The sequence below is a fragment of the Rhinopithecus roxellana genome, chromosome 15 (genome assembly GCF_007565055.1).
Source record: "Rhinopithecus roxellana isolate Shanxi Qingling chromosome 15, ASM756505v1, whole genome shotgun sequence".
Classification (NCBI taxonomy): domain Eukaryota; kingdom Metazoa; phylum Chordata; class Mammalia; order Primates; family Cercopithecidae; genus Rhinopithecus; species Rhinopithecus roxellana.
In genome coordinates, this window is record NC_044563.1 from 3,845,012 (window position 1) to 3,872,588 (window position 27,577).

The window sequence follows — 27,577 nt, forward strand, 5'->3', positions numbered from 1 at the left end:
CCCAGCTCCCCAAGTGCGAGAGTTCTGATTTTTCAATGAAAACTGAAATTCTAGACTTTTTATGCAAAGGTTTTGTACTCTCTAAATTGTGACAGCTAAGTTGAAACTGACTGAGGCACTGTGTGGGTGGGATTTGACCCTTGGTAATCGCTGGATAGGGACCAAAGGGAACATCCTAGGATGTGTGTGGATGGTTTGAGGCCCTGTCGGCACCACATCCCTGCCCCCAAGTGCTTGCCAGGGTAGGAAGCCATGCTGTTTACTGAGGACACCCCATTAGAGAGGCAGGTGTCCTGCCCACGGGCACCCAGCAAGCAGCAGGGCCCCACGGGCTCTGGACCCAATAATACGCTGATTCTGGAGGGGTGCGGGCCCACCAGGACCAGGGCTCTCTGGATACCATCCCACCATGAATGGGGAGAGAGGGCCCTCCAGGTGGGGCTGGGACTGCAGGGGAGCTCGTCCAAAGCACCGTTGTTTGGAAGTGGCTCATGACCTAGGAAGACCTGGGCGAGACAGATTCCGGAGGTCAGAGGGGCATCAGATGCCCAATAACTGATTCCAAACCTAGCTCCACCCCTGCAAGCCCTGTATGCCCCTTTGTCATCAGCTTTCAGAGAAGCCAAGTGACGTTTCCAGGGCCCATGGGAGCCTCATTTCCTCCGAGCTCTCCTGAGCAGGTCCTGCCATTTGCTGCCATCTGCTGAGGGCAGCAGGTCTATCAGGGATACAGGGGACAGAATAAGGAATTGGGGAGCCCTGCTGATTAGGAGTTAGGTGGAAACAGCAGCTTCTGCAGACTCAGATACAAGATATCACATCTGGCCAGCCAGCCTGGCCCCGTGCAGGAGCAGCTCTGGCTGGGGCAGCATGACTGTGTGGAGGTACCGCCAGAACGTGCACCCAGGCTGTCGGCTACAGACAAGGAAGGTGCTGTGGCCACCAAGGTCCTCGGCCCCACAGCCAAGCTTCCTGAGAATACCCCATGGGTGGCTCATGGTCGTTGAGAGGCCCTCTGGTCGTTTTCCTAAAACAGTCTCCCCTGCCCAGAGAAGAGTAATGTCTATCTCTGACACTTCCGAGGAAAAGGGCTCTCCAGGCCCTTGACCCTTCCAAGGCACAGGAACAAACTTCTCCCCCAAAAGTGGCCAAGGGCCAGCTCTGGCCAAGATCATGGAAGGACAGCATCCAGCCATCACAAATGAACCACAGGAGATTCTGGAGGATGAGGATTCTAGGGAGTGAGCCCAAAGCCGTGATGGTTAGCAGGCCGCAGTCGGAGGCCACATCCCCAGCCCCTCCTTGCCTAAGCGGCCGGGCTGCTAGAGTCCCCATCAGCCCAACGAGCCCTCAGTAGGTCCCAACTTGAGCCTGGCTTCTCCAGTGACCGGCGACCCATCCCTGTGCCAGTCCCGTAGTCTCCCCAAGCATCAGATCCAGAGAATGCCCCACAGTGGGTGGCAGGAGCGAGCAGGCAGTAATATGCACTTTCTTGGTTGGAGCCCTCTCAAGGCCTGGCACTGGGGGCCTGCCCAGAGCAGGGAAGCTGGTCCTAGCCCATCTCAAGGTAAGGCCAAGTCCTCCCCTCTCTACCCACAGCCTTACAAGGGATGACCCCTGGGGATCTAGTGGCCAGGCAGCTGGGGGCTCCCTACTGTCAGGTCTTCTCACCAACGTCTCACACACTGGCCTCGTGACTCCTGAGCCTGGGCAGCCTGCCTCCTCCATCTCAGTTCGAGGCCCCAGTGTCTCGCTGGGCAGCCTGCCTCCTCCATCTCAGTTCGAGGCCCCAGTGTCTCGGTGCCCCCCACATGTGTTTGGTACCTCATACTCACATCTGCTTGGGTCACATGCTTCATCTCTGCATCGGACCTCAGCACTCCCTGGCCCATAACCTCACCCTGGCATCCTGGGCCCAGCTCTCAGGCCTTGGCCTTTTCTGCGCCCCCGACCCCCTAACTGCTTCCTTGCCTATTCCCACCCCAGGACTCCGCTTCACACTGCTCTTTCCTGGTGGGTCCAGGCCTCTGTTCCGTCTCCTTTTACTTGGCTCTGCCGCCTTAGGTGGTACTCAGCCATCTGAAGTTATGTGTTCACTTCTTTGTGTGTTGGCCAAAACTCCCTCATGAGGACGCAAACTTCCCACAGATGGAGACAGAGACAGCTGAACTGCCTGTGCCTCATGGTTTTTAGTGGTACCAGGAACAGAAACACTGGAATGACTGAGTGAATGAATGAATGAATTCCTGAGCAACAGCCGCTGCCCAGGTGTGCTGATTGGAGGGGAGAGAACCAATATAACGTGTGGCTTGTGTTCGGTTGCCTGTCTGTACCACAGCAGCAAGGGTCCTGCAAGCTGAGGTCTGCCCTCCGAGAATTCTCGGCATTCTCTTCCTTGATCTGGCTTCTTTACTTCCTAAATCCATCTGCTTTCCTAATTACATTCTGAGAACCTCAGTAAAAGGGACAGCCCCAGGAGTCACCTTGCAAAGACCACTGCCGCTCTAGGTTGGCCTCTCTCCCAAGGCCCCACTAGGATGGTCCTGCTCCCAAGACTATATCTTCAGGGCGGTTCAGGGTGACCAGCTGTCCAGTGGGCCCAGGACATTGGATACTCACTGCTGAAACCGGGCAGGTCTGAGTACGTGGGAATGAGCCGGTCCCACAGCAGAGACTGCAGAGCAGCTGGCACGGGGACTGCCCTGGCACCACTGAGTCCTCCCTGGGCTCCTCACAGCTCTGCAGCCATCTTGGAGGTGACTGAAACTGGAACATCCTGGACCTGTCAACAGTATGGGGAGCCGGGCGGTACCTGCTTCTATCCAGCTCTTACATGGGTGTTGGATTTGTGAAAATCCACCAAGCAGCACCCAGGCTTTATGTTTTCTGTTTGTGGCTACACCAGATGTTTAGTTTTTGAAAAATCCATAGCACAAGGAGGACATACGTACAGCGCAGTGTGGCTGGTGAGGGGCATGCCTTCTTGGCTGTTGTTTACCATCAGGGTGCTTTTCTTTGTTCGAAGGTGGTGCGTAAAGTAGCTGTAAACTTCACCTTCCCGGGCTTCCTCCTCCCTGCTGCCCCCTAGAGCCCTAGAGGCAGCTGCCTTTGGGCTGCGCTCCCATTCAGGAGGTGCTGGGATGAAGGTGCCAGAGGCCCCCTGTGGAACTCAGTTCCGTGGGCAGGGGTGGGGCCGGGGCCTTTTCACAGCAACATTTGAAAACCACTAAGGGTTATTCCTGCAGTAGCCAGGGTGGGCAGTGTCAGCCCAGACGCCCACCCAGTTCCAGTCTCTATCCCTCGGGTTTTCCTCTGGGAGTGGCGTGGGGCTGGGAGGTGGAGGCAGAGGCCAAGGCCATCTGCTGCTGAGCGTTGCTCAGGGAGATGAGAAGAGCAGACAGCAGAGGGCCAGGGCCCAGCCCACCTCTGCCTGTGGGATGGCACCCTGAGTCCGTTCCTACTTCTGTGCCAGGTGCATTTGCCATGGTGAGAACAAATGGGGCAGGGGAGGTAACCGGCTCCTAAAGGGACGAAGAGCTCCTCAACTGCAGGGCAGTGGCCACAGTGTGGCAGCCTTGGGGGTCCCCAGCCTGCCACTCACCTTCCCAGGAGCACTGGGACAGCTAGCTCTCCAGGCCAGAACGGAGACAGGTCCCTTACTCTGTGAGCGCCCTCCTGGGCCAGGCTCTTCTGCCTTCCCAGGCCTCTGAAGCAGGAGAGCAGGGAGGGAGTGGGAGGAAAAGGGCCGCGTCAGTGTGATGTGCGTTCCCAGAATATATGAAAAGCAATTAAGCGCCACGTTTCCTCCTCCTGTGAGGATGCAAAGCCTGGCGCTGCAGCCCAGCCCTGGAACTTGCCTGTCAGGCTCTTCACATGCACTCTCTTGGTGGCCGTGAAAATTGCCCCAGGCCTGTAAGAGTGAGCAGGTAAGGATGCTCAGGTTAAATAGGAATCAGCCCTTCCTCCACAGCAGCTGTAGAGGACTCAGTGGAGAGCTGCAGTGTCACAGGAGGGCCTCCCCACCTCCCCTGGCCTCCTGAGCCACAGTTAAGTGACCCACAGTCACAGCAGCATTCATTCTGGTTTCCCCAAAAGCACCTTTGCTTCCAAAATGATGACGGTCTCACTCCATTCGTTTCCCTGCATTCGCCCCCCTTTTAGGAGCCCACATGTCTCTGCCTTGGGTGGGTGCTGGCTGTCTTGCTCTCCGCTGGCTCTCACTGACGCCATCCTCCCCGCCTTCCCACAGGTTAACAATGAGAATGTTGTCAAAGTCGGCCACAGGCAGGTGGTGAACATGATCCGGCAGGGAGGGAATCACCTGGTCCTTAAAGTGGTCACGGTGACCAGGAATCTGGACCCCGACGACACTGCCAGAAAGAAAGGTACACGCCCCACATTGCCCAGCTCCAGCCTGGGGCCCTACCGGGGTGGGTGGGGGTGGGCAGGATAGCTGGGGGGCAGTGGGCCCTCTCTCCAGCTGATTCCACACTTCTGAGAGCCCAGGAACAGGGACAAGGCTGGAATTTGCCGCCAGAGCCCATGACAATGACTTGGGGCTCACAGGCTGCCGGCACATCCACCAGGAGTGCCCTTTTAGTCACTAGCAGGTGTCCCTTCCGCAGGCTTCTGACTCAGTGTCCCGTCCCCTCCCTCCCCCTGCCCAGGCCCACCCATGAGAGGGCAGGCTCTGCACTGCAGTTCAGAGATACAGCAAGATCCTCCTGAGCACCAGTCCTGTCCCATCATAAGCACACCTGCACAATCCCTGACCACCGCAGCCAAACAGCCTGAGACCCACCTGCCAGCCACAGGGCCACCGCTGGCCTTATTCCTATGTCTGGAAACATGGTCTGGGGTCTCACACCCATCTCTCCTCTGCCCTCCAGCTCCCCCGCCTCCAAAGCGAGCACCGACCACGGCCCTCACCCTGCGCTCCAAGTCCATGACCTCAGAGCTGGAGGAGCTTGGTAAGTCACACACCCGGCCCAGCTCCATAGTCGCCATGCCTGTCCCTGAGCTGCCCTTTGCAAAGCAGCAGGCTGTGCATGACCCCATGCTTGCTTGCTACCCCCTTCCTGCCCCCGTGCCCAGACGTGTGTCAGGAAGTGCCCCTGCATGCCCAGCAGCCCCACGTGTGCACTTCCCTCGGAGCCTCGCGGGGAGTTGTTGCTAGTCCTGCCTTTCCTCTTTTCTGTTTATCTAACATTGTTTTGTTTTGAATTTTTGGGCCTCTCACTAGTGGATAAAGGTAAGCAGCCCCACTGGGTCCCCAAAGCAGCTCCCCCTGCTGTCTAGGGCACCCCCACCAACATCCATCTCAGCCCAGGCCTCAGAGGCCTGCGCGAGCTGCTCCCCATGTGGCTCAGACCAGAAGGCTCCATCCTCCGGGGATCTGTGTAGATAGCGTGGGCTTGGCAGAGCAGTCCGGTCTGCACAGCAGGCCTAGGGAGCTCCCGGCACCTTTGTATAAGGTCTGCAAGGAACAGAGAGAGGCTCTGGCCCTCTGACTCCATCTTGTAGACAGAGGAAGGGCGACAAGCAGCCACGTGGGCCATGTTGGCCACGCAGGATCCTGTTCCGGGGAGTCACTATGGAGCCCAGGGACACCTTTGGAAAGAGGGTGGCTCTGAAACACAGAGATGGCGTGTGGGTGGAATTGTTTGCTCCACTGGAGCACAAATTGGAGCTGGTGAAGGCAGCTTACATGGTCACAGAAATGAGCCCCTGCCCAAGGCCCACGGTCCAGTCCAGCTGGCCCAGGAGATTGAGCAGCCAAGCCCCGACTGGTACTGTCACTCACAGGCCCTGTCCTCCCTGCACTCCTGGCACAGGCAGCTTTCCCGAGAGGGGTCTAGCAAGTGCTGCCACAGTGGTGAAGCAGTAGTCATCCTTCCTCGGCCAAGGGTGCTGAGGGCGGCCAGGCATGAGGCCTCAATCCAAAAGAGCAGCCCTGCAGTGGCACTGCCCCACCCACCCAGAACCAGTAGTGCCCCGCGTGGGAAACCCGCTTCCACATGCCCCAGCCTCACTGTTGATGGAGGAGGTGGCCAGCCCCCACGCCCTCTCCACAGAGGCCTGTCCTGGGGCTCGCCTGAGGGACAAACCCTGCAGCTCTCATCTTTCCAAGGGGTGCCCCCGCGAGCTCAGCTCAGTCAAGAAACAAAGCAATGAGGCAGGAAAGGCCACAGGTGCACTCTAAAGGCTGGCCCCACCACCTCTGCTCATGTCTGCTCTGAGAACTCATCCCCCACTTTGGCAGGGTGCTGGTGGGACAAGAGGTGCTGAGGAAGAAGGAAAGCCCCTTTCCACTGCCAGGCAGTAGGTTAACGAGCAAGGCAGACAGGACAGAGTTGTGCGGGCAGCCAAGGTTTGCTGTTCTGTGGATAGCGCAGTGTGCGTTTGCAGCGTTCCAGACAGCCCCTGCCCGCTGCCCCAGTGCCGGCCCAGCCTGCTCCTGAGGCGCCCGGAGCTGACAAGGCCCGAGTGTAGGCTGCGGGCGGGCGCTGCATCCTGGTGGCTCACGGCGCTCCCCTTTCTGTTTGCAAGCCTCAGTCCGGAAGAAGAAGGGTAAGGGAGGCCCGGTATCTGTCTCAGCCCCCTGCCCATCACCCCCCCCACCCCACCCCGCCCCCGCCGTGGAACAGAAACCTCCTTTGTGACGCCGTGCAGTCTTGAGTGTGCCGCAAAGCCTTGTGTTGCCTTCTCCCACCCGGTCCTGCCCGAGGAGCCCCACCCTGGAGCACATCCGTCTGTCTGTTTTTTCTGCTTGGCTTCTCCTGTCTGTGATTCCCCAGCGTGTCCTGTGTTTCTTCCCTGACCTGTGTTCACATCGTCATGACCGTGAAGCTGGCAGGACCCCTGTTTGGTCTTAGCTGGGCAGCCTTCAAGCTCTGTCTATGAGGCCTCCCAGGGGCCTGAATCACATGGGGCTCCCTGGATGGGGGGTTGCAGGCGAGCAGAGCCCCTGGCTGCATTCCTGACCCTCAGGAACCCTTTGTGGTGGGCAGGAACTGCCTCCCTTTAAGGCCCAGAAATCACCCACTCCCCAAGAGGCTGCCCTGTGCCCTGTGCCTGGCACTGGGGGGAGAAGGGAGCAGGGTGAGCTCTTTGGCTACACCTCCCCACCCAGGGCTGGTGTGGAGTGGGAGACTGGCAGTCACCATGGAGTGGGCAGGCGGACCGCAGGCCCCAGATAGACTCGGGTCCCCCCCTTTCACAGCAGCAAGCACACTGGGGGTACTGCTCGCCTGCTGCTGGACACAGCTCCCCCAACAATTAAAAGCAGCACTCCCAGCTTTTAATTCATCTCTTGGAGTTGGGAGGCCCCTAGCATCTGGCCAGAGGCACTGGCCCTAAGGCACATCTTAACTGTGTCCCAGTCATGTTAGATGAGAATGGGTGAAGTGGGCATAGAACCACCACTGCCTCCTCCCCTGGCTGTCCCTGCCTACCGCCCCCGCCTGTGTCATCCCAGTGGCCTCTGTGCAGCAGCCCTGGGCTTGCACCAGCATCCTACGGCTGCCCAGAAAACTCCCAGCAGGCTTTCTAGGCCCCATTGCTGTGCCGAGGATGTGGACGCCCGGGATACAGAATACCCTTCTATGTCGTGCAATGACGTTTCTGTGTGAACGCCCCTTCAATCCAAGGCCAAACCCCAGCTCACAGGAATGGCCTCTATTCATCACCTACCCGAGGAAGATGCCCCCACCACGGGTGCCAGGGACCCAGTTGTCAGAACAGCGCGGGACAACAGAAGTCCCTTGTCAGGGAGAACAGTTCGGGACTCAGGTGGCTGAGCCGCTGTGGGCGCCTGTGGCCTGCTGGGGCCTGGCCCCATCCACACTGCCCTTCCTCCCCAGGGTGGCATCAGAAGATAAGAGGCATAGCCTGCACGGCCAGGCAGAGTCCACACATAGCACGGCCAGGAGCTCCAGAGAGAGAACATCCACCTCCCGTCTGAGCAAGAGAACCTGACTACAAATTTGAGCTTAAATGCCCCAGAGCCCCAACCCCAGCTATAACGGGGGCAGGGGTGGGGGCAGGAAGACCCCAAAGGGACCAGCAGCCGTGGCCCGGCCTGGTCACACTGCGGGGGGGGTCCAGCTGGGGACTGAAGACACCGAGAGGTACCGACAGCCCCTGCCTCCCGGGCCATTGAGTGCATCCCACGTTGCACATGCGAAGTGTGGAGCACACATTGGGTGCGTGGCAAATGCTCCAGGACCCTGGTGCTGCCTCCACCCGTCTCTGGGAAGCCTGGCCTCTCGGAAAAAGCACTCACCACACTCCAGAAAGGCCATGTGGAACAAAAGTCAGGCCTTTGCAGTTGTATTGGGTTGAAAAGTGACCCCCAAAGTTCTGTGAATGGGACCATATTTGGAAATAGGATCCTTGCAGATCTAATCAAGATGAGGTCATGCTGGACTCGGGTGGGCCCTAAATCCAGTGACGTGTCCTTGTAAAGAAGGAACAAGCCAAGAAACACCATGGATTTCATCCTCCCCAGACCCTCTGAAGGAACCTGACCTTGGACTTCCAGCCTCCAGAACTGTGCAGGATATGTTTCCATTGTTTTAAGCCCCCCGGTGCATGGTCATCTATCTTAACATCCCTGGCAAAGCACCTCAAATCCCAACTCTGTCCCTGCTAGCTTTACCCTGCTTAATGGTCCCAGGTTTTCAGTTCTCCATCTGTAAAATCTTTGTTTAGTATTTAAGTGTTCTCTGAGCACCTGCCCTAGACCCCAGAACCTGTGCTGGGCTCAGGCAGAAGCCAGCTGTCAGGCAGGATTTGGGGTGGGGCCTCTGCCCCCGGGCACATGAAGGGGACTGTGGCCTCCACCCTACCAGGCACCTCTGACTTGTACCTTCAGACTCTAGCCCTTGGAAGGTGTGTGACTCAGATCTGCGGGCCAGGACCAGTCCACCAGGGTCTAAGCACATACTTCCCACCCTGCACTGCCTCTTTGGAAGATTAAACCAAGAGGCCAGCCAGCTGGCAACAGCCGCTGCTTCTAACACACACGGCTTCTGTCCTCTAACATCTGGCACTGCAGATGTGTGTGTTTTCCTTTTCGAAATGGAGTGACATTTATACTCTCTCACCCAGAGACAGGATGTAGTGGCACTGCACCTCCAGAGAGGTAGACAGACCACTTCAAGCTCACATAAGGGGAGAGAGCAGTGGTTGAGAACCGACAGGGTCCCTGGATCATCTCTGGATCATCTCAGAGGATGTGAAGCAGACCATGGAAAGCTGAAGAGCTGGAGCAGCCCTATGCAGCCCTCCTCAGGGTCTGGTCTGCTGCTTTCCCCCAGAAGGTTCTGAAGAGTCGATGGGGAAACAGCTGGGCACTCTGCCCCTCAGTGGAGCTGGCTTCCAGGCTCTGGGCCTGCCGTGTGGCCACAGGCAAAGGAACTCGCTGGACAATGGACCTAGCGTCGCTTCAATGCAGAGCCCATTTCCTACCTGGGGAAGCAGGAGACTTGGCCACCAGGTGCCTGTGTGGTCCTGGGCCTCCCAGCCTCAGCATGGACGCTGGGATTGTGTCACTCCTCGATTTGGTGACTCCCTTAGTGACTTGCTGAGGATGCAGAGCAGTGGCAAGGTTTCTCTAGCATGGGGCACGCTGCTTCGTGCCCCCTATCAGGGGAACCTGCACGGAAGTCAGCCCTTGGTCCAGAGTCAGCTCATGGGCTGGGGGGTCTCTGGTAACAGGAAGGGCAGGCAGGTGACAAAGCTACCACCTCCCCTCCCTTTTTCCTGTGCCTGGTCAGCATCACGTGTGTCTTCTAGAGAGAATACACGCTTGCTCAGAGGGCTGAAATATGGGTGACTGCTGGGGCATCTTCATCAGCTTCTCACTGGAGTATTTTGGGATTTGACAGTTTCAAATCTGTCTGAGGCTCGTTTTCAGTCACTGAGCACTTCATTGAAGACTGCCAGGGGCCGGATTCGCTAATCCCCTTCATCCGGAGTCCCTGAATAAAGACCTAGTTCTGAGCTTTTATAAATTAAGCATAATCCTTAGGAGTCTAGAATGAGAAGCAGGAATCTGCAGTCCTGTGGCTTTTCTGAAAAGTCTCCATATCCTGGTAAACAAGATCTCCAAGATAGGGACTAAGCAAGTCAGGCCAGCACGCTCCCACTGCCCACGTCCCCAAGAGACAAGGGCCAGGAAGGACCCACCCCCCTGTAGGGGACCAATGCAGGGTTTTCCTTTTTCATTTGAATTACACTAACTCTAACTTAAAAAGGAATGCTAGCCCCTGACCCTGTCACCCCAATACACCCGGCTGCTCTCACCTGTTCTGGTTCAAAAGAACGTTTGTTTTGGGGTTACTGGGAAGGGAAAGGTTTAAAACAGAGACCAAGCGTCCACAGTCAAAGTGGCCACAGCTTCAGGGATGCACCTGCAGGGACTTGACCCTCCGACGTGGTGACTGTGATGATGGGAAGGGCGCCCCCACCCCCGCCTCGTGGTTCTCCTGGATGAGGCAGAACGTGCCAGTGCTGACCCCAATCATTTCCAAACAAACATTCTGCAGCCGTTGCCCACCAGGGCCCAGGGCTGGGCAGCCCATCCACATGGCAGGCACAAGGCTCGGGGGACCCTAATGCCAGCCCCAGCTCCCGCCTGGTCCCATGGTTTGCCCCTGTATGGCCTTATGCATCTCAGACCTGAAATGTTTTCTCTTCAACAAGGGAACAGTCCCTTTACTACAGCCAGCTTCTCATGAGGATGAGAAACAGGATGATAGCCCAGAACCTGCCCCTGATTCAGGGATGGTTGTCATTATTGACCAGGACACCTGTCCTTCACCCTGGGCACACATTTACATGAGGTGTATTTGGCAAGAGGCCTGCCACAGGCCTTGAGGTCCTAAAATCACAGCCTGTAGCCTGTTCATTTTGGGAATGTGAGGATTCAAGGCAGTGCCCCGGGGAGGCCAGGCAGCAGACCCTCAGTGTGCAGTGGATGGAAATGAACCAGCCTCATCAGCTGCGGAGTTTGTTAATACATAAAAAGCAGACGCATTGCTTCTGGAAGGGCCCAGTTGGAAACAGGAGCTTCTTGAAGATTTGGCTCATTTAAATTATAATCCCAGGAAAGCTGTTACGCCCTAGAGTCCCTCCTTCTTTGATGTGCCCAGACATGGCCAACAGCACAGCGGAGCCTGGCCATAGCCTTCCCACACCCACCTGCGCTCAGGCCTTCCCCTGCAGGGCCTTGGCTCTCCTGCATCTTCTGGGTCTGACACCTCTGTCAATGTTCAGTGCTGATAACTTTCCTTCACCTCAGCTATTCAGCCCTGGCTGCCACCTTAGCCTCTGAGCTTACCATAGCCTGGAAGTCCAGCCAGAAGGAGTTCATGACACAGGAGGGATGCCCAGGGGTTTCTGGCTCGGATGGGCCTTCCTGCATCTCCACAGGTGCAGGCCTGAGCACAGGCAGGTGGCAGCCAGGAAGGCACCCTCCCCTGTGTGCACCTGCGTATAGTATCCCGCTAGTATCCGGCGGGCTGGATTCTGTGGGGTCCCCAGAGCTCACCACCTGGAATGTGCCCATGGGATGTTTTGTTGGGCTCCAGCTGTTCTTCCCCTAACTTGGTGGCATCCCTTCTGGGTCATGTTCTTGGAGGTACATGCTGCTGCACCCCACTCAGGCCTCACCCTCCACTGGGGTCAGAGGAGGGGCCCAGGCCAGCACTGTCAGCAAGCAGGTCTGGGGCATCCCCACCCCACAGTGCCCTGGCTCACCACAGTTGTGGGACATAACTCCCTGGTGACGGAGGCACATCTCAACCCGTTTCACTGGAGAAAAATACTCTGGGGGCCACCAGCGGCCACATCTCAGTTGAGGCAAAGAATAGCCACTGCCTAGCACCCCCACTTCCAGGGACAGACCAAGCTGGAGCTGCACGTCACAGCCGGCCAAAGCAGATCACCCAAGCGTCAGCCTGGTCCTGAGTCAAAGGGGAACAGCCCAGCTGATGGGCAAGGCCAGGGCAGAGAGGCCTGCACAGAAACAAATTTGACCCCAGCCATCCAAGGAGTTCCACCCCAGCCCTAGGAGGGGAAAGGATCCTTGGAGGAAGCAAATTGCTGGAACCATGGCAGGTGGACCCGGCCCGTGCAGCCCAGAGAGATTGACAGGGACCCTAGCAAAGGGAATGTGAGACGAGGCAGCCATGCAGCACCTGCTGCAGCCGGAGGAGCTGGGCTGAGGAGGGCAGAAGAGGAGGGTCTTGAACACAGGTGAGGACAGCATGGCTCTGGACTGGGGTCACAGGTCGCAGCCAGGATGTCCCCACTGCCAAGTGAGATGAGAATCGAGTGTTTCCTACCGTGCCTGACCAGTTCCCTGAGGAGCAGAAGCTTAGCATCCACTGGGGGAATGACAAGACCCCAAGGAGGCATCAGGCTCATCAAAGAGCCAGCAGGGCTTGTGGGTCCAGGAATCACAGGAGAGAATGCGTGCGCAGGGATGCAGCATTGGGGCCCAGTGAGCCCGCAGGCCTGGTCAGCTGGACTTGGTCATGAAGGGAGAGTGCTGTGGGGGGAGATTGGGCTGCCCGGACACTATGGGGCAAGGGCTTTCTTGCTTTGCGTGAACACTTGGCATTTTGCTGACAACTGGAAACATGGTCCAGGCCAGAGGTCGGCAAATGCCTCCCTGAAGGGCCCGATGGTAAGTGTGCTGGGCATGGCAGCCATATGGCCTCTGTTGCACATTCTCCTGCCTTTTCTTCCCCCTCCTTGTTTGAAGGCTAAAAACATATGGCTTGGCGTGGTGGCTCACACCTGTAATCCCAGCACTTCGGGAGGCCAAGGTGGGCAGATCACTTGAGGTCAGGAGTTTGAGACCGGCCTGGCCAACATGGTGAAACCCCATCTCTACTAAAAATACAAAAGTTAGCTGGGCATGGTGGCGCACAGCTACTCAGGAGGCTGAGGCACGAGAATTGCTTGAACCCAGGAGGTGGAGGTTGCAGTGAGCCAAGCAGCCTGGGTGACAGCGAGACTCCATCTTAAAGAAGAAAAAAAAAAGTATAGACTGACCTGAGGTTCTGGCCCAGTGCGGCAGGACTGGTCCAAGGGTCTGGAACACAGGCCTGGAACCAGGCCCCTCATGCGGACTCTACCATGAGAGTGTCCACAGGTGTCAGAGTTACGTACGTCTCAGCTGCTCTGCAAGGTTGAGGGGCCATGACAGGGTGCCCGGCTCAGTGTCCCCAGCACACCCCCATTTCTTCTCCCCAAACTTCTGTTGTGGGGACCTCTGGTCTGGGCTGCCTTTGTCAGGAGCCTGATGCCTTTGTGTTGGACAACCCTGAGCCATGCTGTGGCTCTGGAAGCTTTGCCCATGGGTCAGCTCCCCATGAGAAGCTGCCATGACAGGTAACTTCCGCCTCATCCTGAAGAACAACTTGAAGATGGGGGCCTTCCTCCCTGCACTCTGCTCAGCTCTGACCCACACAATAGCCCCATGGCTCAAAGTCTGGGCAGGTCTTTAGCATACACTTCATGGGAGGCCACCAGATGCTAAGAGTGGGCTTAGGGTGGCCAGAAGGCAGAATGTTCTAGATGGCCTGCTTCTCCCCAGGGAGTAAGGCCAGTGCTGTCTCAAAGGCTCAGAATGGGGTACACCCACCAGGCACCGCACTGGCTTTGTCCCAACCCAGTGACATCTCAGAAGTACAGCTGGAGTCACCTTTTCCACAATTGGGACTGGAAGACCAGTTCTCCAGGTCTCAGTGGCACAGGGCCCTTGCATTTAAACAGCCCTAGACACACCCTTATGCCTGATCCCAAATACCTGAGATGAAGCTAAGGCATCAGGAGAGCTCCAGGATGTGCTTCAGTTTTCAAGTAAAAAAAAAAAAAAAAAAGTGCTGTAAATGTCCTTTTTAAAAAGCTTTTGTTAATTGCTAAGGATCCCTTATAACTAAATTTTGGCTTTCATTTTTTAAAAGGAAATGGGAAGGTTCTGCGTTGGGGAAAATAAACAGTGACCTTCCCTCTGCAACACTTACTAATGCCTGGGGCTCCTGAGCACCCTGGCTTCTGAAACACCCACACTGCTTTGGATGGCAGGTCCTCATGTCTTGGCAATCACAGTTACAAAGGAACCATATTTCTGAGTCTCTTTTTAAAAAAACAAACAAAAAAAAAATTCAAAAAGTCAGGTTAACCCTCACAAGAATAAATCCCATTAGTAAGAATAAAGTGATTCCACTAAAGAAATGGCCCAAACACCTGTCATTCCAGCACTTTGGGAGACCAAGGCGGGTGGATCACTTGAGGTCAGGAGTTCAAGATCAGCCTGGCCAACATGGTGAACCTCCATCTCTACTAAAAATACAAAAATTAGCCGGGCGTAGTGGCAGGTGCCTGTAATCCCAGCTACTCGCGAGGCTGAGGCAAGAGAATTGCTTGAACCTGGGAGGTGGAAGTTGCAGTGAACCAAGATTGCACCACTGCACTCCAACCTGGGCGACAGAGCAAGACTCTGTCTCAAAAAAAAACAAAAAAAAAAAACAAACAAAAAAAAACAAATGTCCCAAAAAGCTTCAGAGTCCTTGACGGGCTGGGCACTTCCGAGGAGGCGACAGAGCTGTGGAGGGTCTTCTATGTCCACACCTCGTGCATGCCTCCAAGGATAAGGTCTGGGAAAGGAGCCCATGCCCCAGTGGGAATGCATGTGGCAGAGGCACATGCATGCTCCTCACAGCAGCAACAAATGCCCCCTGCACAGTTCTGGATGCTGGAGTGGCTGCTGCACCTGTGTGCTTTCCTGTGGACGCCCAGCTTCCCCCACTGGTGATGCTGCTCCAATCCTCACGGTTCTATTGCAGATAAACCCGAGGAGATAGTCCCGGCCTCCAAGCCCTCCCGTGCTGCTGAGAACATGGCCGTGGAACCAAGGGTGGCGACCATCAAGCAGCGGCCCAGCAGCCGGTGCTTCCCCGCGGGCTCAGACATGAACGTGAGTGGCTGTACCTTGGGACCACGCGGGGCAGGGGCCGGCAGTGACCCAGGAAGTGGGTGGGCTGTCTCAGTAGCTGAGGCGCACATGCTGTCATGTCTGGTTCATGCTGTCCAGAGGTGGGGCCCAAATCTAAGTAGCCACAGGACGAACAGCCGGGTCCGTGCAGACTCACAGTGGTGGGACAGAGCAGGCCACATCCAAGCCCCGCCACTCCCTTACTGCACTGACTGCCTCTGCTCACTCAGTGCCCTGACCCTCAAAGGTGTCCCCTGTCATACTTTGCTGAGGACCTGTGAACACACGGATGTAAGAGGCCTTGACGCATGCTTCAGACAGAGGTGATCTTGCCTCCTGTTCCACCCAGAGCACAGAAATGCTCCGGTGTGGAAGAGGCCATCTGTCCCACATCCCATGTGGCAGTCCCCTACGTGCTCCAAGATCCTGGGCAGCACTTGTCCTCGGAGCCCGAAGCGCCATGAAGGGCTTCAGTGTCTGCTGGGTAGAGTGGGTGCCTGGCTCAGAGCAGGCTGCCCATGCCACGGTCACCTTCCCTAGGCAGTCAGGAGGGCACACAGCTGGAAAAGGGCCTGGGGCAGAGGCTGCTTGATTCCCCCGGGCACATCCTGAGGAAGGCGCGGCCTCCTGGACCCTTGGATTGCTTCTCCATTTTCCAGAGGCAGCCATCTGAGCCTGATGTCAGATTCCGGCACTGCCTACCTGTCGTGATTGCTTACCTAACTTAGTGTTCCCTTTGAACCAGTATCAAACTGCCTCACTATGTCTAGCCTTTTCTTGAACAGTAACACCTATAAATATTATAAATTTACCACAAGGCTTTTCTGGAATGTGCATTAAACAACTGTTAATGGTTACAATTAAAATATCTGCTCTCACACCTCCTCCCATCACCTCTGAACTTCACAAGGGGCCTTCCCCTTCAGGCCCTGCCTGCCCATCCTTGCCTCCCTCTTTGTTCTCAGTCCTTCGCAGCACCCATGTGCCCCATCTAGTTGGGGGGTGTCTGAGACAAAGTGCCCTCGACCTCCCGATTTCCCCCTCCAGCCTCAGGGCCATACAGTGAGACAAACAGAGGCTGTGGACACATGGAAACTGCATCTCCAAGCTGGAGTAATAAAAGCTTGCCCACGATTATTTCCATTGAGCTTCCGCATCTGATATTCTTCTGGGTTGGCCTTCAATACTACGAGTTTGGGGCCCTGAGCCATCTCAGTTTTGCAAACAAAGCAGCAGCCTGGGGAAGCGAAAGGGTTGGCAGCACCAGGACTCTGCTTCCAAGGTGGAGCGGGGGAGCGCTAGGCTCCTCCTGGAATAGGCCGAGGAGGGAGGAGGCCGGGAACAGCTGCTGCTGCAGACTCCACACCGTGCCCCCAAGCAGCTCCAGGGCTTGCTCACGCTCGCTGGCACACACTACGCTAATACCTGGTTGGCCTTTGCACATACTGTGGGGCTAGTATCATGAGCCTATTTTATGAAAGAGGAAACGGTAGCTCCTATGGAAGGACTTGATGGTCACATGGCACATGGGGAGCAGCATATGGACCCAGGCCAGAACCCACTGCCCACCAGTCTGTGCCCTTTCCCACGGGACATCCAGCCTGGCCCCCATCTCAGAGAGACGTGTCTGTCCAGCTGCTCTGGCAAATGGTGTTGCAGCAGACCACATCTCCATGGAACAGGGCATGCTGCCATCCTAACAGGGCTAGAGGCCAATAGCAGCTGCAGTGAACAGGAAATGCACCTAGAGAGGGCCCTTCCTGGGTCCTCAGTGCTGTGGTTCTCATCAGCCCCACTGGAGATTTGAGGTGGCTCCAGAAGCAGCTTGGGGAAGCCACAGTGACAGACGTTCCCTTGTGGCCTCTGGGCCCTGTGACCCTGGGTGAGGGCTGGCCAGGGCTGCATCTCACCCTAGGCTCTCCGGTTTGCAGTCTGTGTATGAACGCCAAGGAATCGCCGTGATGACGCCCACTGTTCCTGGGAGCCCAAAAGCCCCATTTCTGGGCATCCCTCGAGGTACGATGCGAAGGCAGAAATCAATAGGTAAGAAGCATGGCACTCCCCCACAGAAGTTGCCCCTGGGCTTTCAAACAGCTTTAGAGCTCCTCGGGAGTTCTGACCCCTGGGCCTGCCACAGTTGGCTTGGCGTCTCACCCCAGCAAGGCCCTGCCAGCCTACCTACCAGCGGGCAGGAACCTGGCCTTGCCCACCAGGGAGCCATTGGAACATCTGAGTGGCATGAAACTTATGCCCCCTGAAGGACACAAAATCCACTGTGGCTTCTGTAATCTTGAAGCCCAGTTATCTGTATAATTCCAGCAGAGTAAAGGGGCGGGGGGGCAGGGTGGTCCGAGCCAGCCCCCCTGCCCCACCTGCCCTGCTCAGGGTGGGAAGGGCAAGTGGGTTCCCTGCATTCCCTGGCCACCACCAGGCCTGGAGGATGAGCTCAGCAGATATACTTCCAAGGGTGGTCTGGTCAGGGTCTCGAATGCTAATGAAATAATGTACTGTGTGTTGCAGAAAACTGCCTTCCTTTCTTCTTAATGTCACAATTATTCCTGTTGACTCTGCTGCAGGCAAAAGTACACTTGACCTTGAGACAAGGTCACACTTGACCCTTTGAGACAGTCCCTTTGTGAGATAATTCAGCATTGCCTTTATTGTGTCAATTCTGATAGCAGCTAAGGCCCTTGCCCTGTGAGAGTTGTGGGGGCAACCCTGGGACTCTGGTCTGCCCCGCCCACCCCAGGGGCACTGTCCTGTGTGTTCTGGAAATGCCTCTGGGCTGCTGTGCAGAAGCGCAGTGTGCTTGTGAGTCTGAGGTGGATGACTGTAGGCAGGCACTAGGCAGTAAGTGGCCATGGAGGTGGTGTCTGCTGTGCTTAAAGCTCCCCCTGCACCAGCAAACTCAGGGAGAGCTGCGTATTTGTCTTGCGGTTACTGGTTAATAACAACTGATTTCCTCCTGTCAGACAGCAGAATCTTTCTATCAGGTTAGTGAACCCTTATGGTTTGGAATCTGTAATCTGAATGTAACCCAGTTTACTTTATAAGGTGTATTCTTAAATTAGTACTCCTTGGGAACATAATTGCCAGACAACCAACTCAGAGTGACTGGTCAATGGAGAACGCCTTGAACGAGCCATCTTTGCAATGCCAAAATGTCCTCCCACAAGGAGTATGTTAAATTTGGAATACCCTTATCGAATGGAAGTTTTCATTGGAATAAATTATTGTAGTTTGTCCTAGGATTTTTTTTTTCATTTCAAGTAATTTATTTTGCTACCTCTTTGAAAACCCTGCATGCTCCTGACGTGAAATCCCCGTGCCGTGCGTCTGTCGGTGCGTGTGTGCGTGTCTCGCTTCCCTTCTCCCTGAGTGCTCCTGTTGACGTGTCTGTGTCTTGAGCTGTTGAACAGTCTGTAAAGTCACACCCAGGCAACACACCCAGAGAACCCTCAGGCCACGCTGCTGGCTGTTGTAGGACCTCAGCTGCATCCCCACACACTCAACATCCACGTATTTTCATTAGGTCAACTCATACTTTGTGCCAATATGAGGTTCTATCAGCTGTGATCATGGTGGTCCGCTGGGCTCTCAGCCCCTGCTCTAGAGGGTCTTGACAGGACCACTTCCAGGGCTGCCACTGGGACCCAGAAGGGGCTCACTGAGGCCTGGCTTAGGATCCTACTCCTAGCTCAGGCCGGGATTTTTTTTTTTTTTTTTTTTTTTTTTTTTTTTTTTGAGACAGAGTCTCGCTCTGTCACCCGGGCTGGAGTGCAGTGGCCAGATCTCCTCAGCTCACTGCAAGCTCCGCCTCCCGGGTTTACGCCATTCTCCTGCCTCAGCCTCCCAAGTAGCTGGGACTATAGGTGCCCGCCACCTCGCCCGGCTAGATTTTTGTATTTTTTTAGTAGAGACGGGGTTTCACTGTGTTAGCCAGGATGGTCTCGATCTCCTGACCTCGTGATCCGCCCGTCTTGGCCTCCCAAAGTGCTGGTATTACAGGATTGAGCCACCGCGCCCGGCCAGGCCGGGATCTTTAAAGGAACCTGGGCTCCCTCCCCTCAGGGCCAGGCTCTAGAGCCCACATGACCCCTCCTCTGAGCTGGCATTCCCCAGCCATCCACCTCTCTGAGGGTCCAGAGAGCTCCAGGACACGCAGAACCCTTAGTGGGGCCCAGTGAAGTCAGGCAATTAAAGGATTCACGTGACCCTGGAAGAAAAGCACCTCCTCCCAGCACACACACAGCCAACCGTGGGCAGATGGCTTGGCTCAGGGTGGCAGAGGCCTCCCTGTACATCTGGGCAGCCGCGGGGCTCAAGTGCCATCTGGATGGTGGACTGTACACCATCCTTGTCACATAAACACAGCAGTACCCGCACCCCTTTGCTCTCATTTCACATGGACAGGTGACAGCCTTAGGCCCCTGCCCTAAAACCCCCCCAGGAGCCCTTACCATGTCTGAAGGGGCGTGGTGGAAGGACACCTCCTGGTCTAGCCAACCCCGCCCCAAGCACAATGCCAGCACAGGCACACGTGCGCACACACACATGCAGCCCCAAGGCAAGCTGCCCACTTGGCCCGCAGACTGGCACACAGCTCAGCGTCAGGAGCCCTTCTGCCCTGGCCTCACAGAGCTCCCCTGCTGCAGCCTGTGCCTGGAGGTCCCGCAGCAGCAGCGCACTCACAGCATCCCCAGGGCCTTTCTGTTCTTCCCTTTCTTGTCCTTCGGCTCACAATGGGCCATGTGACTAACCACTTGGCATTGTGGCTTGTGCTGTGTTTCATGAATACCCGTTCATCATCTGAACTTGTGAGTTTGTGGAGACGTAGCATATCGCACGTTCCTAGGAACTTAGGCTTTGTTGCTATTGTGACTTAAAGCTAAACCTATCTTCTACTTGTAGGAATAACAGAGGAAGAGCGGCAGTTTCTGGCTCCTCCAATGCTGAAGTTCACCAGAAGCCTGTCCATGCCGGACACCTCCGAGGACATCCCCCCTCCACCACAGTCTGTGCCCCCGTCCCCACCACCACCTTCCCCCACCGCTTACAACTGCCCCAAGTCCCCAACTCCAAGAGTCTACGGGACAATTAAGCCTGCGTTCAATCAGAATTCTGCCGCCAAGGTGTCCCCCGCCACCAGGTCCGACACTGTGGCCACCATGATGAGGGAGAAGGGGATGTACTTCAGGAGAGAGCTGGACCGCTACTCCCTGGACTCTGAAGACCTCTACAGTCGGAACGCTGGCCCACAGGCCAACTTCCGCAACAAGAGGGGCCAGATGCCCGAAAACCCATACTCAGAGGTGGGGAAGATCGCCAGCAAAGCCGTCTATGTCCCCGCCAAGCCCGCCAGGCGAAAGGGGATGCTGGTGAAGCAGTCCAATGTGGAGGACAGCCCCGAGAAGACGTGCTCCATCCCTATCCCGACCATCATCGTGAAGGAGCCGTCCACCAGCAGCAGCGGCAAGAGCAGCCAGGGCAGCAGCATGGAGATCGACCCCCAGGCCCCGGAGCCACCATGCCAGCTGCGGGCTGACGAAAGCCTGACCGTCAGCAGCCCCTTCGCCGCCGCCATCGCCGGAGCAGTCCGCGACCGTGAGAAGCGGCTGGAAGCCAGGAGGAACTCCCCGGCCTTCCTCTCCACAGACCTGGGGGACGAGGATGTGGGCCTAGGGCCACCTGCCCCCAGGACGCGGCCCTCCATGTTCCCTGAGGAGGGGGTTTTCGCTGACGAGGACAGCGCTGAGCAGCTGTCATCCCCCATGCCGGGTGCCACGCCCAGGGAGCCCGAAAACCATTTCGTGGGTGGCGCCGAGGCCAGTGCTCAGGGTGAGGCTGGGAGGCCGCTGAATTCCACGTCCAAAGCCCAGGGGCCTGAGAGCAGCCCAGCAGTACCCCCTACAAGCAGCGGCACAGCTGGCCCCGGGAATTACGTCCACCCACTCACAGGGCGGCTGCTTGATCCCAGCTCCCCGCTGGCCCTGGCACTCTCTGCAAGGGACCGAGCCATGAAGGAGTCTCAGCAGGGACCCAAAGGGGAGGCCCCCAAGGCTGACCTCAACAAACCTCTTTACATTGATACCAAAATGCGGCCGAGCCTAGATGCTGGCTTCCCTACGGTCACCAGGCAGAACACTCGGGGACCCCTGAGGCGGCAGGAGACGGAGAACAAGTACGAGACCGACCTGGGCCGAGACCGGAAGGGCGACGACAAGAAGAACATGCTGATCGACATCATGGACACGTCCCAACAGAAGTCAGCTGGCCTGCTGATGGTCCACACTGTGGACGCCACTAAGCTGGACAATGCCCTGCAGGAAGAGGACGAGAAGGCAGACGTGGAGATGAAGCCAGACAGCTCGCCGTCCGAGGTGCCAGAAGGTGTTTCCGAAACCGAAGGTGCTTTACAGATCTCCGCTGCCCCCGAGCCCACCACTGTGCCCGGCAGAACCATCGTGGCGGTGGGCTCCATGGAAGAGGCGGTGATTTTGCCATTCCGCATCCCTCCTCCCCCTCTGGCATCCGTGGACTTGGACGAGGATTTTATTTTTACAGAGCCATTGCCTCCTCCCCTGGAATTTGCAAATAGTTTTGATATCCCCGATGACCGGGCAGCTTCTGTCCCGGCTCTCACAGACTTAGTGAAGCAGAAGAAAAGCGACATCCCTCAGTCCCCTTCGTTGAACTCCAGCCAACCAACCAACTCTGCAGACAGCAAGAAGCCAGCCAGTCTTTCAAACTGTCTGCCTGCCTCATTCCTGCCACCCCCTGAAAGCTTTGACGCCGTCGCCGACTCTGGGATCGAGGAGGTGGACAGCCGGAGTAGCAGCGACCACCACCTCGAGACGACCAGCACTATCTCCACCGTGTCTAGCATCTCCACCCTGTCTTCCGAAGGTGGAGAGAACGTGGACACCTGCACAGTCTATGCAGATGGGCAAGCATTTATGGTTGACAAACCCCCAGTACCTCCTAAGCCAAAAATGAAGCCCATCATTCACAAAAGCAATGCACTTTATCAAGACGCGCTCGTGGAAGAGGATGTAGATAGCTTTGTTATCCCCCCGCCCGCTCCCCCGCCCCCGCCGGGCAGCGCCCAGCCTGGGATGGCCAAGGTTCTCCAGCCAAGGACCTCCAAGTTGTGGGGCGACGTCACAGAGATCAAAAGCCCGATTCTCTCAGGCCCAAAGGCAAATGTTATTAGTGAATTGAACTCTATCCTACAGCAAATGAACCGAGAGAAATCAGCCAAGCCGGGGGAAGGACTGGATTCACCCATGGGAGCCAAGTCCGCCAGCCTCGCTCCAAGGTAAGTCCGCGGTTGGTGCAGGTGCACACCACTCCGCGTGCACTGTCCCTGCTGACCAGGAAAGGCCCTCGGGTAGCAGCCCCAGCGGACACGAAGAGGGGAATTCGTAAAGCCTGTGTGGGCCACGTCTGTTAATGCAATAACACTTCTTTTTCTCATGCTCCTGGACTCTGGGACAGCCAAGTAATGATCACAGCCATTCTGGTGGGACACAGCACTCCCTCATAAAGACCTGTAATGAAATGAGGTTGCTGGAAGCCCTCCCCACCGTGGCTTCCAAAGAGAAGCTCCACTCTCTCCTCTGTGCCCTCCAGATCTCTGCCAGGACCACCTAGAAGGCCATTTAGAGCCTCACCAAAGCCCAAACCAAGCTTCGAGTTGGTTGCAGGAGACCAGCTGCCCCAAGAGGGCAGCGAGTGGGTGGGCGGCGGGTGCAGGTGTCTGAATACATGTGTGGGTTCTTCTCCCCCCATCACTACCAGGTTTGCGGGCTAGGGAGGCACTGGGTCATGACTGTACTGGTAAACTCCAAGTGCAGTACATTCTTCCCTGCCAGCCCACCCTGTCCCAGGGGCAGAAGCCTCCAGCTGTGTCCATGTCAGCCCTTCACAGTATCATGCAGAGTTTACATTATTTCCATTGGAACTGAAGGTAGAGTAAGTCAGGAGTCATTTCTAGATGCAACCAGAGGGCTCTATCTGAGGCTATCTGGAAGGAGCCTATATTTGATCTTTCTTGGACTGCTATAAAGAAATACCCGAGACTGGGTAATTTATAAAGAAATAAGGTTTAATTGGCTCAAGTTCTGCCGGCTATATGGGAAGCATGATGCTGACATCTGCTTGGCTTCTGGAGAAGCCTCAAGAAACTTTCAGTGATCACGGAAGGGGAGCAAGAGGGAATTGGGGGAGGTGCCACACTCTTTAAACCACCTGATCTCGTGAGAGCTCACTAACTATGTACAGTACCCGGGGGCATGGTGCTAAACCATTCATGAGAACTCCCCCACCACGATCTGATCACCTTCCAGCAGGCACCTCCTCCAACGCTGGGGATTAAAATTTCACATGCAAGATTTGGGTGGGAACACAAATCCAAACCATATCAGGGCTCAGCGGTCTGTGGCTTTTGGGAGCCCCATTGGCTCCCGTGATGACTTGTGGTTCTTGGTTCTCCTTCCCCGTGGCATGCGCCATTTTGCTCTTCCCCAGGCAGCAGCATCTTCAGTCTCTCCCACTGATATTTGATCTCGGGCTTCATCATTTTGACGAATGGAGCCTCTCTCCACACCCCTGCTGGGCAGGCATTTGATTGAAGCCACTCAGTGCAGTAATCAGTGACATCACATACAACTGGGGCTCAAGATGTAGCCTGAGAGCCCCAATTTTCCCAGTTATTTTTCAGTGTGGATGTAAATAAATGACTCGGATGCCATCTATTACTCTAGAGGAGTATCGATAGACTGGCATTGGTAGAGAGAAGCACAGTTACACGGCGGACATTCAGACAGTGCCTCCAGTCCAGGAGAAAGTCTTTAAGAATTATGTACATATATACCTACCAGTACACTCAACAGCCTCCAGGAATTTTGAGAAAGGGTGTTGCTTTGCTGCTCAGGCTGGAGTGCTGTGATGTGATCACGGCTCACTGCAGCCTAGACCTCCTGGGCTTAAGAAATCCTCACACCTCACCTAGCCTCCTGAGTAGCTAGGACTGTAGATGCATGCCACCACACCCAGCTAATTTTTTTTTTTTTTTTTTGGTAGAGATGGGGTCTCGCCATGTTTCCTGGGCTGGTCTTGAACTCCTGGGCTCAAGCAAACCAGCGGGCTCAAGCGAACCACTCGCCTCAGCCTCCCAAAGTGCTGGGATTGCAGACATGAGCCACTGCACTGGGCCAAAAATCTGAAAAACTGACTAGTTTAACCCTTCCCCATTACATACGAATGTGGCTCTTGCGTCATTACTCTATGTGGAAGCAACAATTAAGAGGCCTTATCTTAGTGTTTCACATTTTTACAAAAGACTTTCACATGGGTGGGTAATTTTTATGACAGCTGGGGCGCAGGTATGAGTCACACCCATTTTTCAGAGGATAAGCAGCTTGTCTGCATACACAGCCAGCAGGAGATGGAGCTGGGGATAGATAGCGACACAGGCTGGGGTTTCCTGACTTTTACTTCCCCTTGTAAGCAATGTCTGCAGTAAGGAAGGAACTGGAAGGGAATGGCTCTAGGGCTGGAGGAAGGAATCCACTGTTCAGGCCAGCGGAGCATCCTGCACCAAGCTCTGCTCCCCTGAGCACTTCACCCGGTGAGTCCAGGGACCTCGTCTGTGGGGGCCTCTCCCTGAGTGGTAGCTGGACAGCTTGTCCCCTCTACTTGTCTTCAGGCTGGGCCAACTCCTGGGGTGCCCACAGGGGAATGGGACTCCAACTTGTGTGTCTCTAGGGTTTCTCTGCCCTGCATTGCTCCAAGGGGACCCCTGAGTGGGGGGCTGGCTCAAAGCAGACCTCACAGGGCAGAATCCTGCTGGACTCTGAAGGAGAGCAGCTGCATACCACTGCCGACCCACGCTTGGGTGCCAAGAATGGCCGCCTCCCAGCTGTCCTGTTATTTATAGCCCGGCTCTCTTACAGTAAGAACAGGAGCCCACACCTATGACACAAAGCATTCACTAAATGCCAGGCACCGCATTCCACGGCACCCCTGAGCCAGGGCCTGTCATTTTTCCCGCTGCGCAAACAAGGAACCCAAGGGCAGGGCGGTGAATCTACTGAGCCAAGGGTACTTCACAGGAAGATGCGGAACGAGACCCCCAACCCACTGGAGCTGGCTCAGGGTTTGACTCCTGACCTTATGGGAGCCAGGGACTGCCTTGGAAAGAATGACCAACTGGCAAAGCGAATACCTACAAGTCTGAGACTGCCATGGGCAGGACTGCTCTCAGGCCTCTGACTCTCCTTAGGCCAAGCTCTTTGGTCACCAAGAGGCTAATAGCGGGTTTAGTCACTAGGAGGTCACCCTGTGGCTGATAACAGCAGGCTTAGTCACTAGGGGTTCACTGGCACTGCCAAGCTCCCAGAGGCCATGTCTGTTCCTTCCTGCTCCCAGCCAGGGGTTATACTTTACACTCAGGGTTGGACTAGAAACAGGATGGCCTAAAGCCAGAGGACAAAGATGAAGGGCATTCGCTGTAGGCACTAAACTAGGCTCAATTCTCTCCCTCGCCCTTGCTTCTTGGATCTAATAACCTCACCAGGCTGAGCACTTGGGACAAAGCCCCCATGGAGGTGCGCCAGTCACGGGACACACTGATAAGGACAAGTAGGGGTGGGGGGGTCAGTCAAGTAGGGGTTCCAGAATTGCCAGGGCAACAAAGCTGCCCTCCTTGCCATGAGGGCTGTCTCCTCTCAGCCACAGACCTATCTCTGGGCACGTGTCCTTTGCTGGGCATGGCCTTCATTGATGGGCCCTGGGCATTTGATCATCTGAGGATCAGAGGGAGTCTTAAGAACTCTCACCTGAGCTCACCTGCCTGGGCGACTCACCACCCCTTTTAAATGCATCTAAAAATTAAGAGCTGTGAATGGCCCCTGGGCAAAATGAGGCACGAAATTGGATGAAGGGAATTCCTACTGAGGAAAAAGAAATGAGTTTTTCCAGGGAAAATTGAAAACCAGCCATGCTTTTTTGAAATAATAGATAAGCAGTGGTGTAAAAATCCCATTTCCATAGAAACAAGTTTTGGTTGCCCAAGAAAGGGACAATTTATTAGAGTTGTTTCTCAAATGTTCGTTCACGAAATGGGCAGAAACCTCAGCTGAACATGACCCTTTTAAAGTTCGTCTCGTCCTTGGAATCTTCCTTTCTTTTTACTTCTTGCAAGAATCCAGGATGGGATCAAAGGAAGCAGCTAAAGATTAAACGACTAGATCCTCGTTTTCCTTGGGGATGTGTGATTTAACTTTAGCCATGAATGAGTCTCTGCTGCTCACAGTTCTTCCCTGAAGTCAAGGATGACATGGAATTTGCAGGCGTCTTAATTACAAATCCGCTGACGAAAGGAAGATGATGAAGGAGTTCTCTTTAGTACATAATGTTAAAAGAGAACAAAGTACATCATGTTAGAGGCGTCTCTCAGGGTGATCTGAAAACACCCTGCCAAGAATGGAGGCGGAAGTTCTGAGAAAAGTGTTCCAGGACCACCTGGCCTGACTATTCCAGGAGGTAATCTCATCTTTGATCTCAAACTGGATCAAAGTGAAGGAAACTGGTTTGGGGAAGGAAGAGTGAATGTGTCTCCGTGAAGAGTCAGTGGTCCCTCCTCCGTAGAAAGCCAAGACAACAGCTGCCAGCCCAGAGGCCTGACAGTGCCACACACTGGGGGCCCCAGCACAGGAGCCTGGGGTTGCAAAAGCTCAGAGCCTGAAGCTCCTCAGGTGCGGGCCTGGGAGACCGACTGGACACTCATCAGAGGCTGAAGCTCCTCAGGTGCAGGCCTGGGAGACTGACTGGACACTCAGGCTTGGAATCACGGCCCAGCCCCACCGTCTCCTGCGTTCACCAGTCAGGAGTTCACTGGGCTACTTTCTACAAGCCCAGTGCCAGGCTGAGGCTACAGAGTAATGAGGAATACACCAACAAGGATGCCTGGGCCCTCAGAATGGGGCAGCAATGCCATCACTAATCATTCACTCCACAAAGTGAGGGATTGCCTTTATGTTCCAGGCACCATGCTGTGCCCAGGCTTTATCACTGAACAAGAAAACATTCCAGATGCCCCTCCCTTTGGGGAGCTCAAATTCTCGAGGGGAGAAGTGGACAAGAAATAATAAGACAAACCCAAACTGTGACAAATGCCACAGAGGAGCCACAACATGCCAATAGGTTAGTGACACCAGTGCAGAAAGGGGCTATGATGCACCAGCAGGTTAACCCTGACCACACACAAAAAGGGCTAACTATGATGCCCTAGCAGGTTACAGCGAGCATGTGCAGAAAGGGACTGACACTCTGTAAGGAAATGACATTTGAATGACCAGAAATTTAAAAAGGAGCCAACCTTGCAGAAAACCAGGAGTGGAGCATCCCAGCACGGGACAGAGAGTACAAGGCCCTGAGGCCAGAAAGCGCCTTCCATGCTCATGAAACCATGGCCAGATGAGGAGGGCTAGGCAGGGCCAGGTCACAAGGGGCTTGCAGGCCATGGGCATGAGCTGGGTGGAGTTCCAGATACGGCTGCCTTCA

At 55.6% G+C, this 27,577-nt stretch overlaps 1 protein-coding gene across 2 annotated transcripts in view; it reads left to right on the top strand.

The window, feature by feature from the left end:
* The window catches only part of SHANK2 (SH3 and multiple ankyrin repeat domains 2), a 679,458-nt gene that overhangs the window by 640,030 nt on the left and 11,851 nt on the right, over nt 1-27,577 (top strand). For both annotated transcript variants that reach the window (XM_030918720.1, XM_030918719.1), the window contains 5 exons: nt 4,250-4,385; nt 4,890-4,970; nt 14,862-14,992; nt 16,942-17,053; nt 19,922-22,328. In XM_030918720.1, the coding sequence (XP_030774580.1) occupies nt 4,250-4,385; nt 4,890-4,970; nt 14,862-14,992; nt 16,942-17,053; nt 19,922-22,328 (2,867 nt within the window). The remainder of the gene's footprint in view (nt 1-4,249; nt 4,386-4,889; nt 4,971-14,861; nt 14,993-16,941; nt 17,054-19,921; nt 22,329-27,577) is intronic.